Genomic DNA, 16,780 nt, shown 5'->3' on the forward strand with positions numbered 1-16,780 from the left:
ATTAAATGGGTGGCACACAGCACCTCTGCACAGCACCAGTGCCAATGAGTTATCAATGAAGCTACTACCACCATTAGCATTTTCCACCCTTGATTTTTTTCCCTCTGGAATTCCAGGCATTCTTTATCTCATTTGGAAGTGCTAGCATCTGTCATCATAGTCGCATAAGCCAGCCACCTGGAAGTCAACCTTGACCCTCCTCCCTTCCACCCCTCACAGACTCCCCAACACAAGTCCTGTATATTTTGTGTCCTAAATATTTCTCAAACCCTATCACTCCTGTCCATGTCTACAACTGCAGCCATAACCCGGGTTCTCATCCTCTCTCTTCTGATCATCTCCTCTCCAATCCTGAATTACCCTGATTCCCTGAAGTGGGCCAGAGCAAGCTATCTCCAATGAGAATCATCCCTGTCGCTCCCACCCTGAAAACACATCAGCATCCAATACCCCCGCTGGCTTTCCATAAACGCTACTCAAGAAATAAGTGAAAGAAAGATATTAAAGTGTTGCTGATGACATTTCCATGTTTTATGGGGTTCGTGATGCAGAACATGTGCAGTTGACCCAGTCCTAGAAATGCTTGAGCGGGTGATGAACAACCTGCCTCAAGGCTGCCAGCATTAGGACTGCACTTTTATACTCACAGGATGGCCCAGCTAGGGGGATTGCCCAGCACACATGACGGCGGGTCCACCAGCACCCACTTTCAGCTCTGCCCCATCCCTCTCCTCTGAAGAGACTGGAAAAAGGGAACACTTTCACAGCTTGTCTTACAGCTAAGGGTAGCAAATGAGACATAAATGATTGCCAGAAGTGCCTGGGAAAGCTTTTGTTTTCCTGATAAGTGGGGCAGGTCTTGCTGATGCCATCCTTCTCCTCATCTTTCTGCTGTAACCAGAAATGTGAAGCTTGAATCTGTGGGGACCATCATAAAATTGAGGGAAAGGTCAGGAGAATCTCCAAAGCGCTGGCCTGGACACCCCCAGGTTCCTGTGGTTGAACTCCAGGGAGAAAGAAACTTGCTCATGGACACTATTGTCACTTCGGAGGGCTCCTCGGGGAGTGAAACCTCTGCTGTTTTGAGGTGGAGAGCTGGTAAGGAACACAGCTTGGGATTTCTCCCTCAGCTGGGTATCAAAAATGCAGGGGCCCATGTCAAAGTAACAGCAAATTAACACCACAAGCTGCTCCCAAGCTTTCACAGCCTCAGCCACAGGTTAGTAAAACCTGTGATTAGCCCTCCCCTCCTTGCCTTTCATGATTTGTCATGGCTGCAGGCTTAGAGGTGAGAGAGAGAGAGAGAAGGCCCTGCAGACTCCCAGGGCATTTTTCAGCCACACCCACCTCCTCAGATTCATTAACACCTGCCACCTAACTCACAGAGATAGCTGTGCTCTGCCAGCAACTAATGAACGCAGTTATCAAAGCACAGAGAACCTCTGCAGCACAGCTCATCAAGCCCTGGCCAGGTAAGGCAGTAGCTCTCCTGCTCACCTTCTCTGCTTAGAGCCAAGCACACCATCCAAGAACCGTATTTATTTAAATATTTAGAAAGAAAGAAGGAAGAAGGAAAGAAGGGAGGAAGGGAGGGAGGGAGAGAGGGAGGGAGGGAGGGAGGGAGGGAGGGAGGGAGGGAAGGAAATTGGTTAGAAGGCAGAATCACATAAATAAATCCCGTAACCTAAGTTCTAAGAACAGCAACGTAGGGAAACTCCAGCATACTAACATATCTCAGCTCATCTATACAGGCACAGGGAATGAGAAAGCAACCTCAACAAAGAACTGAACGCAAATTGGAAGCAATTAAGTGTAAAGTTATTTTTTCTGTATTTTAAATATAATAATAGCTTGCTTTATGAAACAGCTATGTTTTTACCTATATAACAAACCTGCACATTTACCCCTGAACCTAAAAAAAAAAAATTTTTTTTAAGTATATAGTGAGTGTGATGGTTAATACTGTCAACTTGATTGGATTGAAGGATACAAAGTATTAATCCTAGGTGTTACCAAAAGAGATTAACATTTGAGTCAGTGGGCTGGGGAAGGCAGATTCAACCTTAATCTGGTGGGCATAAGCTAATCAGCTTCCAGTGAATATAAAGCAGGCAGAAAAACTTGAAAAGGAGAGATGGGCCTAGCCTCCCATACTATATCTTTCTCCCATGCTGGATGCTTCCTGCCCTTGAACATCAGACTCCAAGTTCTTCAGTTTTGGGACTTGGACTGGCTCTCATTGCTCCTTAGCTTGCAGACAGCCTATTGTGGGACCTTGTGACCATATAAGTTAATACTTAAATAAACTCCCCTTTATATGTATATACACACAACACTCACACACACACACATATATATACACACACATATATGTACACACACACATATATATACACACACATATGTGTACACACACACACACACATATATATATATCCTATTAGTTCTGTCCCTCAAGAGGACCCTGACTAATATAGTGAGTGAGAGTAAGTCAATCTTTGTTGGTAAGTCTCTTGTTATAAACACTCTTAAAGATGTACTGGTAGAGATTCTTTTAAGTGCCCTTTATTTTTAACAAAGTATTTATTCTCTTGTCTGTTTTTTTTTAAATTTATGTTACATTTTGGTTCACTTTTAATAGTAAATGACATCTCAAATGTTTAGACATTTAGCTGATTGTAAAACGTTAGCTAAAATGGATCTTCTCTTGAAATGGTGTTGCCAGATTTTAAAAAATGAATAGAAATTATATTCTTTTTCATTTTTAAACCATCATTTTTACCTTCTGAGTTTCTGGAAATTGAGGTGCACCTGTATATAGAAAACTTGGCACTTAATTTCATTTCTAGTTCACATTCTATACTTGTCTCTTCTCATTATAGCAATTACCCTTAAAATCTAATTTCCTTGGCTTTATTCAGTCCTATTGAAACAGGCACTGAATTTTAAGAGAATTATTTCCCCAGCAATGTTCTTTTTTCTTCCAGTCTTAGAACTATGGCAGCATGAAGTTGAGGCTCTCATGTAACTTCCTGAATGACATGAGATGCAGAAAAGACTCTGATCAAGATAAATCCTCTACCATGGGTCCTTCAAGGCCCCTCGAAGTGTGCTTAATTTCTACACTAAATAGTAGAGTGTGGAATTTTGTCACTTGCCTTTCTTGTATCTACAACAGGTTGGGCAATGAAAAATCTTCAAATGTGTGTGACCTATAATAGAAAATCTTCAAATACATGTGGCCCTATAATGGCCCACACATATTAGAATACAGCTTAACTCTGAACGCACACATCATGGGTTCTGAAAGGTTTAGAATACATGTTGGTTTAAAAATGTACAGATTTTATCTCAAAAACAAATTAGCTATGCTTTTCCCCCTCTTTTATTGAGGTAACAGAAGTAATAGTATTTCTTGTGTAAAAAAGAAAAGAGGACTTAAAATGTTCACTGTAGTGGATGCTGTGGTGCGCTGCCTGGACCTTTCCCATTGTTGGGAGTGTTGGTGGCTGACAATTCTCACTCATTTAGTTGCTTTTAGGGGTTGCCCCCAGCCACAGAGAACCAATTACACCAAGGCTACAACCCCAGTCAAGGTATAAAAGGTATAACAGGCCCATGCCCTTGGCTCAAGGCGAGACAACTCTGAAGATCTAACCCATAGCTGGAGTTCACCTTGAGATCCACGGGGGCCCTGTCTGCACTGCAGTTCATCTGCTCCCTCTGCCCAACACTGATTCCTTCACTCCCTTGCAGATGTTGATCCTAAGAGATCTCCCCAGTAAACTTTCTGCGCACAAGTCTTCTTCTCAGAGTTTGTTTCCTAGTAACCCGATCTAAGACATTCATCTTACCGGTTTTTCTAAGACTTCCATTATCATAATTATTTTCTAAATGGCCTATGAGAGTGTCTCAAACCTCAGACAAGTCCAATTCAGAGCTGAAGCTTCTCTCTCCTCTTCTCCCCACCCTAAATATTTGGCTTTAAAGATGGAGATAAAACTTCCTTCATAATTGCAACAGAATTGTGGTTCAGAGCTTCAAATGCATATTTGTTGTCATGCACGGGATGCAATATGTTGTTAGGCAGGCGATTTTGTCATTGTGTGAACATCACAGAAACAAAGATGGTACAGCCCACTACACACCTAGGCTATATGGCAGAGCCTAGTGCTGTTAGGTTACAAACTCGTAGTGTGTTTTACTGTACTGAATACAGCACTGCAGGCAATTGTAACACAATGGTAAGTATTTATATATAAACATAGAAACATTTATATATAAACATAGAAAATGTACAGTAAAAATACAGTATAAAAAGTAAAAAATGGTACACCTGCATAGGACACTTACCATGAATGGAGCCTGCAGGACCAGAAGTAGCCCTGGGTGAGTGGTGAGTGAACACGAAGGCCTAGGTCATTACTGCATGCTACTGTAGACTTTATAAACAAGATAAACTTAGGCTACACTACATTTTAAAAAAATAAGTAATCTCACTATTATATTATGACAGCTATGACATCACTAAGTGATAGGAATTTTTCAGCTCCATTAGACTCTCATAAGATCACCTATGCATGATCTGTCATTGACTGAAATGTTGCTATGTGGCACATAACTGTACGTGGTTTTTGTTTTCTTCTACAGTGTCAGAGTTTCCAGTTTTTAGTTAAGTCTGTTAAATTTCCTCAAAAAATTGTCTTGTGAGGTTTTTTTTTAAATTAATACTCATTCCATCTGAAATTTACTGCTGTATATGAGATAAGATGAGGGTGAATTTTTAAATTTTCTTCCAGTTGGAGAGTCAGTTATTCCAGCATCATTTATGTAAAAACAAACAAGCAAACAGATAAAATCTCATATGGTTTTCTTACTTCATGAAACCAACAATCATATTAACTCATATACTGAAATCCATTTCTGGATTCTCTATTATGTCCTACTAAATATTTTTCATAGTATGTTCTGATAGCCACTTCTGAAAGAAAATACTCTTACTTATTATTTCTTTGTATGATTTCCTTGGTTATCACCAGGTAATTATTATTTCAAATGAACTTTAAGATTATTTTATACAAGTCCAAAAAACCACAACCAAAGCCAAAGACAACTCAAAACTCCATTGGGATTCTAATTGGAAATGCATTAAATTTACACATTAATTTTGGGAGGCTTTTAAAAATTGACAATCATAATTGTATATGTTTATAGGGTTTTGGGATGTGATGTTTTGATCAATATGGGATATTTTGATCAAAATATACATTGTGGATTGATTAATTCAAGCTAATTAACATATTCATTCCTTCACATACCATTTCTTTGTGGTGAGAATATTTAAAATCTACTCTTTTAGTAATTTGGAAATATACATTATTATTAACTATAGTCACCATGCTGTGGAATAGGTCACTAAAACTCATTCCTTCTATCTAACTGAAATTTTGTATTCTTTAACTAACCCCTTGGGAGACTAAAAATGTATACAGAAAGACTTCCCACTCAAGAACACGTTTGACTTTTCATTGGTTTCTCATGTTTTTTATTAAGATTTAATAGCTGGTTTATATGGGTTGCATGTTCAGGTTTTAGTCCTACATTTTATAGTTGTGGTCATGTGAAATTTTTTTATGTCTATTTCTGGTTGCTTAGTGCTGGAGAAGATAAAAGTTATTGATTTTTATATACTTATCTTCTATCTAGCCAACTTACAAAGTTTTATTAATACAGTGCTTTTTTCTCTTGAATCTGTTGGGTTTTGTACATACACAATCATAGTATTAGCAAATATATAGTTTTACTTCTTAGTTTCCAGCATTTATAGCAGATATATCTCTTATATTGTTCATTTACTAAAACCTTTAAAGCAGTTCTTTTTAAAAAGGGAATGATGATAACAGGCATTTCTTTCTAATTTCTGATTATAATGAAATTTGTTAACTTTTTTCCACTTAGATATCAAAAGTTGTTGTTTTGATGTAAGCAATCTTTATTATCATTGAGGTGTTTTTTTCCTAAATTTTTCCCCTTAAACTCTTCCTAAAACTGGATGCTGAATTTTATCATGTACCTTCTGTGACTACTGATTTGATTGCCTAATTTTTTCCTTTAATTTGTGCATAGGATTATATGGGCAGATTTCCTATGTTGTGCCACCCTTGCTTGTCTGTGCATGTGTTTCCTTGATAATCTTATAAATTCCTGTAGAAATGTTTACCAAAATGTGTCAAATGTTAATAGCTATAACTTAATAAAAGGGTTCCATGATCAAATTAATTTAAGAAGCACCAGACCAAAGTTAAATGGTCCTTCCCCAAACCTTTGAAGCTAATGTGCATCGTTAATCTTCAAGAGGAGATTAAAGGCTGGGCATGGTGTCTCACGCCTGCAGTCCCAGCACTCTGGGAGGCTGACGTGGGCAGATAACTTGAGGTCAGGAGTGTGAGACCAGCCTGGACAACATGGTGAAACTCCGCCTCTACCAAAAATACATAAAATTAGCTGGGCGTGGTGGTGTGCAACTGTAGTCCCAGCTACTCTGGAGGCTGAGGCACCAGAATCGCTTGAACCTAGGAGGCGGAGGTTGCAGTGAGCTGAGATCGCACCACTGTTCCAGCCTGGGCAACAGAGCAAGACTCTGTCTCAAAAAAAAAAAAAAAAGGAAAAAAAGGGTGATTAAAGTACAAAGTGTTTAGTGAAGTTTATTGGACTATATTTTTCATGGGCCATCCCATGGGACTAGATCAGAGCAGAACCAACTTTGGGAATGCATACATGGATTGTATGCTAAGATTTACAAACATTTTCAGCACGAGACCAATTAAATCATGGAGATAAAAGTTACAACCACAGGACGCCAAAACCATTTGTTTGAGGAAGAATAATTTAGTTAAGCAACACTTTATACCAGTTTTATTTTTATTTATATGAGATTTTCTCTTTGGGGGGGCCCAAGTCATTAATATTTGGCACTATACAGACCAGTCTTAGAGCACAAGGTGATTCAGGGGCTGGATGTCATTCCAGCTCCTGCCACTGTTGACATATGACACTAGGAAATCACACAACTGTGCCTGTACCCACCTCTCTCTACAATGCAACCCATGGTGTCAAGACTGGGGCTTGCACATGGCACTCACCAATGACGTATTCCACCCTGAAGAGATCCCGTCTGGGGTCATATGGACGATTGAAGTCAATCTGCACGTAGAAAGACTGCCCTCTGCGGACAATCAGCTTGTTGTTTTCATACTTGTCGGTGTGGTGGTCCACTTTGTTAGTGTCCCATCTCTCCTTGAACAGGTGAACACTCGTGACATTAAGAAACTCTATGAACAAGAAAAACAATTGAAGAAAATAATCAACTAACTTTAGTTTAAACACAAACTCAAAAACAAGATTATCTTCCCTGAAGAAGGCAGGTAGCAAAGTCTGCTGAATGAAACTGTAGGAGGCAGGGGTAGGGGAACACAGTCTCGAGAGAGTCAACCTCTTGTGACATTCTTGTTTTTGAAGAGAGCTTTTTAAAGCTTTTTCCACCTTTGATCTCATTTCAGTCCACAAGGCACTCACTGTGGGATAGATGGATGCCCGTCTGGGAGATCCAAATACAGAGAAGCTAGGGCCAGAGTTGAAGTCTTCAGGTTCTCAGTCTCACGCTAGTTTTCGTTATGTTAGAAGCTTCCCATCATGTCACTGCCTCACTCTGTGACTAACCAGGCAGAAGCAGGGAATAGCCACTTCAATTTTCTTATCTTTCCAAAGGAAGGAATCAAATCTGACAAAGCCTCAAGGGGACACTCGAAGGACAAAGTTAGCCATTAATCCAAAATTCTCCTTTTACCTCAAGAAGGGTCAAATGCTCCCTCCCTCTGTAATTCTAAAAGTAGATCTCATCCCTCAAATGCAGGAAAGAGAGGGAGCAGGTCTGGAGAAAGGACACTAACATTTCCGTGAGATAAGTGTGATTGTTTTCAGTTACACAGAAACTATCCTCAGCTTTCCTTAGTTACTAATGGGCCAGTTCAAAAGTCAAAACCTGGACTGTCTGATGCCAACATTCACAGGTTTTTCTTTTGATTTGTGGCATCAAGAGTGTAAATGTCAATCATATGTTTCTTAGTTGTCTAACTTTGTATGTGTGACTTAAACTCATTTCTTCATCATAGAATGGAGACACTAATATTCATTTCATAGCCTAACATGTTCCACATCTTACAGGAATGTGACAGGAGACGGCATGAGATGACACGTATGCAGGCATTTAGCAAAGGATCTGACACATGAAAGTCAGCTCTCCTCCTGCCCTTTTCCCCTTCCCCTCTATGAGTGATGACTGAAAGTGGGGTTCATCCTAACTCCCTGTCCTCACTGTACTTTAGAAGATCTAGTCTAGAGACTGGTTTCTGTGTATGCATTTGGCATTGTAAAGGGTTATTGGGGAGAAGGTGGGGTGGGAGGGTAGAAGGGTCGGCAGGGGTGCCCTGGCCTCTTGCCCTCCCCCTCCCTACCCCTGCCTGATGCATGATTTGCCCTCATGGCTATAAGCACCACGTGCGCAGAAAGCACAGCTGCTGAGCTTGTACCCGTGCCGGGGCAGCTCCTGCCATATTCGAATGGCTTCCTTTACCTTCACACATAAATCCTGTGCAGGATGCCTGGTCCCTTTGGACCCCATTGTGTTCCATAGTCAAAACCAAGAAGTTGGGCTCATTAAGATCCTCTTCGGTCCTAAAGTCCAGGAGTCCCTGAAACACTGCTGAGCAATTCAAATTTCAGGCAATCCTGAGTTTGAATCTCAGGTCTCAAAATTACTGCGTTAAGGTACTTTACCTTTGAGAATCTGAATTTTCTTATTTTAAAATGAGGATACTAATACCCTGAGAAGGTCTATGAAGGCTCAATGAGATAACGGTGCAGTGGGTCTGGCACTATGCCTGGCACATAGTGGGTCCTAGGTTTACTATGGCTCACTGCCCCTAAACTGTGACAGCCATTTCACAGGGCATGGTGCTCCCCAGGTTACTCTGACTGCAGCATTACAGCAAGCAGAAAGTATAGGATGCAGTTTTATTTTTACCTCTTCTCAGAACCCTGTTGTATACATGTTCCCCTGAAGGGCACTTTCTTTCCATTATGCTGTGAGCTAAAGACATTTAATTCTCTAGACCTCTCTATTCCAAGCTGCCTTTCTCCTAAGTTCTCTGGTCTTATTAAGGCCACAATCCCCAGTGATAAACCAGACCAAGAATGAGCTGGAGAAGCACAAATGTCTCTGTTGAAAAGGAGCTTAGCAATCAACTCCTCTGGTCCTCTTTCTTAGCACAGGGCCTCTAAAAAAATTTTTTTTAAAAAATAGCTAAAAACCAAAGTCCTTAGAAATGGGTTTCATCAGTTCTCCATTTACCAGCACCAGTGGAAGGAATATACTGATATTACATCCTTACAGAATCTCACAGAACAGCAATAGCATTTTCTCAGCCATCTGGTAGAACTACTATATCCTGCATGAAACATTTTCATGAGAGCCCTACTACTTGAGCTTCTAGCTTCCATTTGAACAGGGAACTCATTATTTCATGGGGCAAACAGTCCATTTTTAAACAACTCTAATTATTTGAAAACTTCTCTTAAGATAAACTGACATCTGCCTCCTTGTAATTTTTCTAACCATGGGTCCTCGTTCTGACTTCTAGATAAATATAGAATAAGTCCTCTTATTCATTTTATCTGGCACTCTCTAAGTATTTAAAGACTGCTCATAGGTTTTTTTTTTTTTTTTTCTGAGTAAAACATTCTTCATTTATTTAACTGTTCGTTTGTTTGTTTGAGACAGAGTCTTGCTCTGTTGCCCAGACTGGAGTCAGTGGTGCGATCTCGGCTCACTGCAACCTCCGCCTCCTGGGTTGAAGCAGTCCTCCCCACCTCATCCTCCTGAGTAGCTGGGATTGCAGGCACTCACCACCATGACCCGCTAATTTTTGTATTTTTAAAAAATAGAGACGGGGTTTCACCATGTTGGCCAGGCTGGTCTTGAACTCCTGACCTCAGGTGATCCGCAGCCTCGGCCTCTCAAAGTGCTAGGATTACAGGCATGAGCCATCGCACCCAGCCTATTTAACTGTTTTTAAGAAGTTATTTCTAGAACTTTTATCCAACGCTCTGTTTTGGAATATTTTCCATTTTGTCAATTTCTCTTTTGAAGTGTTATTTTCTGGAATTAAGTACATTACTCTAGTTGTGGTTTTTCTGTAAAAAAAAAAAAAAAACAAAAAAATGAGACCATTACATCTTTTAAAATAAATAGTCTATTATTTCAGCTCAAGATATTACCAGTGTCTCGGATACTCTTAACTCACTGTTGATTTGTATTATGCATCTGATAAAGCAAAACCCTTAAAACACATTTTTTTTTTTTTTTTTGAGACGGAGTCCTGCTCTGTTGCTCAGGCTGGAGTACAGTGGTGCAATTTCGGCTCACTGCAACTTCTGCCTCCCGGGTTCAAGCAATTCTCATGTCTCAGCCTCTCAAGTTGCTGAGACTACAGGCTCACACCACCACGCCTGGTTAATTTTTTTGTTTTAGTAGAGATGGGGTTTCACTATATTGGTCAGGCTGGTCTCGAACTCCTGACCTCAGGTAATCCACCTGCCTCAGCCTCCCTTAAAACACATTATAATGTTATTTCTAGCAATAATGGATCAAAATTCAGTTGAGGCCCCTACAAGTCACCCACTCATGTTGCTATTTGGCTATATTTATTTGTGCAATTGTTTTCTTCTGTTTAGTTCGATGTTAAGACTTTGCATGTGTTAAATTTCTTCTTCTTGAATTTGGTTCACTGTCCCATGCTCTTAAGATTATTTTAACCCCTAAGTATGCATTTAATATATTTAATATTCTCCCTAGCTTCTTGTCCTCTGGGAATGTTTTAAGTGTGCTATTTTATGTTGCCACTCAAGACATGGGTATAAATGTTGATTAGGCAATTGTCTAATAACTACTAGCTAAGTAAACACAGCAGTAGATGCTAAAATGTGGACAGATAATTATGACACAGTGTCAGACATCTCTGACAAAGGAAGTAAAGAGTACTGAGGGGAGTATCAGGGAGGAGCCCCTAACCCACATTTAGGGGGTGGAAAATAAGGAATTTCTATGAAGGAAGTGAGACATAAGCAGTGAGCAAAAGAGGAGTCAGTTGTCCATGTGGAAAGGGAGGTGGAGAGAAATGCTTCAGGCGGAGAAAGAAGGATAGGTGAAGACTGAGGCAAGAGAGTGCATAGTTGCTTAAGAAATTAAAAGATTATGGTTGGCTGAAATGTACTAGTGGGAGCTATGGTGGAAGAGTAAGGAGGAGCCTGCTCATCACGCGAGCCTTGGAGACCATGCTAAGGAGTTTGGGTTTTAATTGCATGGTGGATTCAGTGAAGAATCTGAAACAGCAAACTGACATGATTAGATTTATATACATATTTAAACTGCTTCTGGTGGCAGAGTGGAAAGGGGGTTGGAAGGGGCAATGCTGGAAGCTGAACCCAGTTAGGAAGCTGTTGCAGTCTTCTGGGTGAGGAGCCACATGAGTTTAGCCTGCATGTAGGGGTTCAAGGCACTGCTCCTCTGGTACTCCTGGATTTGCCTTCTCTATCCCTACCCTCCCCCTCCCTGCATGATAATGTGCCCCTGAAATGAGTCCTGCCTTGGCTTCCCAAGCAGCTCTACCTACAAGGCAAAGTAAAGCTGGAGAGGGAGAAATATTCAAGTATTTCTTTGGTATCATTGTTATGTCTCATCCATCCTAGTTCTCATTGCAAATGAAAACCTGGCTTTCCAGCTTTACGTCCTAGCCTAGTGTACCTGGTTAATGTCTAGTGAGACTGGTTAGAGTCAGTCCATCATGGCATAGTGCTAGTTTTACGAGATATTGACAGGTATTGGAAGAATTAGAGCTCCATGGTTAAACCAGTGTGGAAAATGCTGGCCTAACCAAAGCTGATCAGGATTCTTCACTGAAGCATTCACATGAGACTTTAACATGCTGATGTACACCACAGATATCCCAGAGGGGCAATGGTTTCCTAACGAAAACGACTATGGAAACTTTTCTCTTTGGAGATCTGCATTTTTCAGAATATGTTCTTGGAAATACTTCACTACTTACTAATTGTGCAGCCTCAGAAAAGTTATTTAATCTCTCTGAGCCTCAGTTTTCTTATCTTTAATATGGGAATGAAGTACCTATCTTATAGAATGGCTGACACTAAGTACATTCTTAATAAATGTTTATTATTATTCTTGTTATTATCATTAAGAGAAGTAGAAGAGCATAGTAAGAGCATAGACTGTGGAGCTAGGCTGCCTGAACCCAAATCCCAACTCTCAGTTACTGTCTTTGTGACATTGGTAAGTTACATAAATGTCCTGTGCCTCAGTTTTCTCATCTGCAAAATGAAGTTGGTGTGAGGATTAAATGTGAAAATGCACCGAGTGCTCTATCATAGGGCCTGGTACATGGTAAATGCTCAGAAATTGATGGCAATAATAATCATAATAGCACTGAGCATTTGGATGGGCCCTTAGGACCAATCATTAAGAAGTCAGGTATCTGAGAAGGCATGGTGTGAGGCTGGAATCTGAGCAATGGAAGTCACAAGGTCAAGAAGGTCCCTGGGAAGCTTTTTAGCAGTGGCCTTCCAACCTTCCCAGGGAAGCATGCCCTTTTATACTCCTTGTCTTCTGAGCAGACAGGCTTGCTTTGAATTTCCACAGGTAAATAGAAAGCGTTTCTCCTCTTGATTCTCAGGAAACATCTGTCTTTTTTTAAAAAAGTATTATCATTAATCTCTTTGTATTATCTGTATATAGGTGATTTTTTTAGCCATGGGATTGTAATCCCCTTGAAGACTGGACCATGTCTTAATTATCTTGCTACAGTGCCTGGGGCAATGTGCAAAAATGCCACAGCAAATATGCCTCCTTTCACTTGAACACCTTTTACCTGAAAATTCGGAGCTTAGAGTTGATCATTCATTTCAAAATAAATTATCTCATTTACTGTAGGATTAACCATAGGTGTCCTTTAAATGTCATTTACCATTTTATTCTCAAAATATGCTAGTTTCAGGACATATATATAGTTGAAGATATGATGTGGGAATTTGTAACATAAGACCTCCAGATCAGCAGTTTTGTTTCACATTGGAATAAAGTACTGTCTTTCTAGCCTGCTTATATGTTGATAACAAAGGGTGAGAAAAAGGGTGCTGATTAATGCCTTTGAGAATAGAAAACCTAAGTCCAAAAAAAAAAAGACAAAACCCCAGCTCATGGGTTTAGTTTTTTCATAGTGAAAACAAACATATATATATATATAATGAATACATATGTTTATATATAATATATAAAAACATATATTGTTTATATATAATATATAAAAACATATATTGTTTATATATAATATATAAAAACATATATTGTTTATATATAATATATAAAAACATATATTGTTTATATATAATATATAAAAACATATATTGTTTATATATAATATATAAAAACATATATTGTTTATATATAATATATAAAAACATATATTGTTTATATATAATATATAAAAACATATATTGTTTATATATAATATATAAAAACATATATTGTTTATATATTATATATTGTTCATATACATTATATTACATATGTTTATATTATATAATGATATAAACAAATATTACAAATATATATTATTTATATATTATATATTATTTATATCTTTATATATTATATATTATTTATATCTTTATATATTATATATTGTTTATATATAATAGATATAAGCAAACATATATATTTGCTTATATATTTGTTTGTTTTCACTATGAAAAAACTATAAATCCATGAGTTTGGTTTTTAAAAATATATTGTTTACATATATAATATATACTTTTTATATATTATTTATGTATATATTGTTTACATATTATAAATATATTTATATATGATATATGTGTATATATATTATATATAAGCAAACTTTTTATATATATATAAAGTTACATATATATAAAGTTATATGTATAAAACAAAATTTCATTGCCCATGAGTCAGCCACCCACAGGTCAACCAAGTATTTGGTTCTGATGACAGCTGATAATATCAATTGTTTTAAATTATATCATCTATATTGGTATACTTTTGACATTTAATTCTAAGCATGATGTTTTTTAACATGTTACTTTTTCTAAGTGATCTTTTGATTCTCTGTTGCAATATCACTTTAACAAGCCAATGCCTCAGAAAAAACATAAAATCACAGTGGTACTATAAGTGGGGAAAAACTAAGGCAGTGATAAGTAAAACTTTCCTGTATAATCTCTTAAAAGTCCTTCTTGGGGGCCGGGCATGGTGGCTCACTCCTGTAATTCCAGTACTTCGGAAGGCTGACGTGGGTGGATCACGAGGTCAAGAGATGGAGACCATCTTGGTGAAACCCAGTCTCTACTAAAAAAAAAAATACAAAAGTTAGCTGGGTGTGGCGGCGTGCGCCTGTAGTCCCAGCTACTCAGGAGGCTGAGGCAGGAGAATCGCTTGAACCCGGGAGGTGGAGCTTGCAGTGAGCCGAGATCACGCCACTGCACTCCAGCCTGGCGACGGAGCGGGACTCCGTCTCAAAACAAAAACAAAAAAAAGTCCATCTTAAAATGATTTAAACAAAGAAACACATTTCATAAAAAATAAAAAAACTTGGCTAAGAAGTGGAAGATTAAAAGCTACACAGAGAGGTTGAGTTTAAAGAAATAATGTTCCAGACTGTAGTCAAATGGAAGAGACATGAGGAAGCTTAATGGGTTGTCCAAAGTATTGGGGATAGAGGTGAGGTCCCCAATACCACTGATTAAACAAAATTTATTTCATTGCCCATGAGTCAGCCGCACACAGGTCAACCAAGTATTTGGTTCTTATAACAGCTGATAGTATCAAAGACTCTGAAGATGACTGTCATAAAATATGAATATAGACATAAAAATATCATTGTTCATTCCATTGTCCATTTTGCCTAGGAAATGTCCCTTGCCATGGAGTGTGTTCTAGCAAGCACTGATTAATCTAGCATATTGATTTTTGCTTTGTTTATTGGGTTAACGAGACAGTTTAGATGGAAAAAGCCTTATCATCATCCAGGCTCCATTTGCCACAAACAGTAAATGAATTTGCTTCCCCTGTCCAAGTCTAGTTTCTGGCAAAATGGAACAGCTCATTGCTACGCCTTTTTTTTTTTTTTTTGAGATACTGTAGCTAGAAACTTGGCAGTTCCCTGTTTCAAAGTGACAGCTTTCAAACTGTCTACCTAACATGGACTGTTAAAGAAAAGAAAAAAAATCTCCGGAGGAGCAACTGCCTCCCTGTCCTCCTACTTTTTCTCTAATATGAAAAAAATGTAAATTATTGTCTCCCTAGGTTGTAAAATATTCTTCAGAGAATGATTCTACCTGTCACAGATGGGATCTTGAAATAAGTTAAATGTTTAGGTTTATATACTAGGAATTCCCTGGTGAACTGAATTCTCCATGTGATTTTTTGGTAATATTATTACTAAACTATAAGCATAAATGCTATCCATGAGAAACTGGTTTATTTATTTAAAAAAACAACAGGAAAAATAACTCTCTCACATTTCTTTTGGGTACCCAGAATTTTAACATATCCTTAATTAGACTGATTAAAAGCATTTTCTTAAGTGGCTTAATTTATAAAGTGTTGTTATTAATACGTCCTGGAACCTATAATGTTGAAGGATTCCTCAGGTGCTCAGAGGAAGCTGGAACAAGAGAAATGAGCCCCATACCTCCAGGGGCTAAAATCCCTCTGGTCTATTCCTCTTCTAGCCTGGAGTATCTCCACGGCTTCTAAACGTATCTCCTGTTCTCCATTTTCTCCTTACACTTTTTTTTTTTTTTTTTTTTGAAATGGAGTCTTGGTCTTGTCGCCTAGGCTGGAGTGCAATGGCACGATCTCGGCTCACTACAACCTCCACCTCCCAGGTTCAAGCGATTCTCCTGCCTCAGCCTCCCGAGTAGCTGGGATTACAGGTGCACGCCACCACACCAGGCTAATTTTTGTATTTTTAGTAGAGACAGGGTTTCACCATGTTGGTCAGGCTGGTCTCGAACTCCTGACCTGGTGATCTGCCCACCTTGGCCTCCCAAAGTGCTGGGATTACAAGCATGAGCCACCGTGCCCAGCCCTCCCTACCACTTTGTAAAGCATAATCCTGATTATGTATTTCTGCTAATTAGAATCCTTCTCAAGTCCCCCATTATCTGCAGGAGGAAAGCAAGATCCCCAAGGCCTGTTATGGTGTGATGCCTGCCATCTTTTCCCAGGCTTATATCTTCTCTTTCGTCTTTTAGTCACTCCTCACTTGCAATATACTGTTCCTTCTACTGCAAACACTTTTCCATGCGCTTGCCTGTCAGGAACACTCCTACTCATCCTCTAAGTCCCAGCTCCAATATCCTTGCGTCAGGAAGCCCTCCTCATCCTCTTCTCCACTCCGCCACACCACTAGACATTGATTTCTGTTATTTCACTGCAATTTGCATAAGTCACAGTCACAGTCTTTATTACACTGAATTGCAATGATCTTTTATTTATTTTGTCTTCTACACTGAGAGTTTCTTGAGGCCAGGGACTAACTTACTCAACTTTATGTCCCAAGGGACAGCCTGGAGCAGCTCCTGACACATATGTGAAAACCAGTGTATATTTTTTCCAGGAACT

At 38.9% G+C, this 16,780-nt stretch overlaps 1 protein-coding gene across 2 annotated transcripts in view; it reads right to left on the reverse strand.

Annotated features, from left to right (window-relative positions):
• The window catches only part of F13A1 (coagulation factor XIII A chain), a 164,704-nt gene that overhangs the window by 141,417 nt on the left and 6,507 nt on the right, over window positions 1-16,780 (reverse strand). For both annotated transcript variants that reach the window (XM_024248827.3, XM_063725327.1), the window contains exon 4: window positions 7,143-7,331. In XM_024248827.3, the coding sequence (XP_024104595.3) occupies window positions 7,143-7,331 (189 nt within the window). The remainder of the gene's footprint in view (window positions 1-7,142; window positions 7,332-16,780) is intronic.

The sequence above is a fragment of the Pongo abelii genome, chromosome 5 (genome assembly GCF_028885655.2).
Source record: "Pongo abelii isolate AG06213 chromosome 5, NHGRI_mPonAbe1-v2.0_pri, whole genome shotgun sequence".
NCBI lineage: Eukaryota > Metazoa > Chordata > Mammalia > Primates > Hominidae > Pongo > Pongo abelii.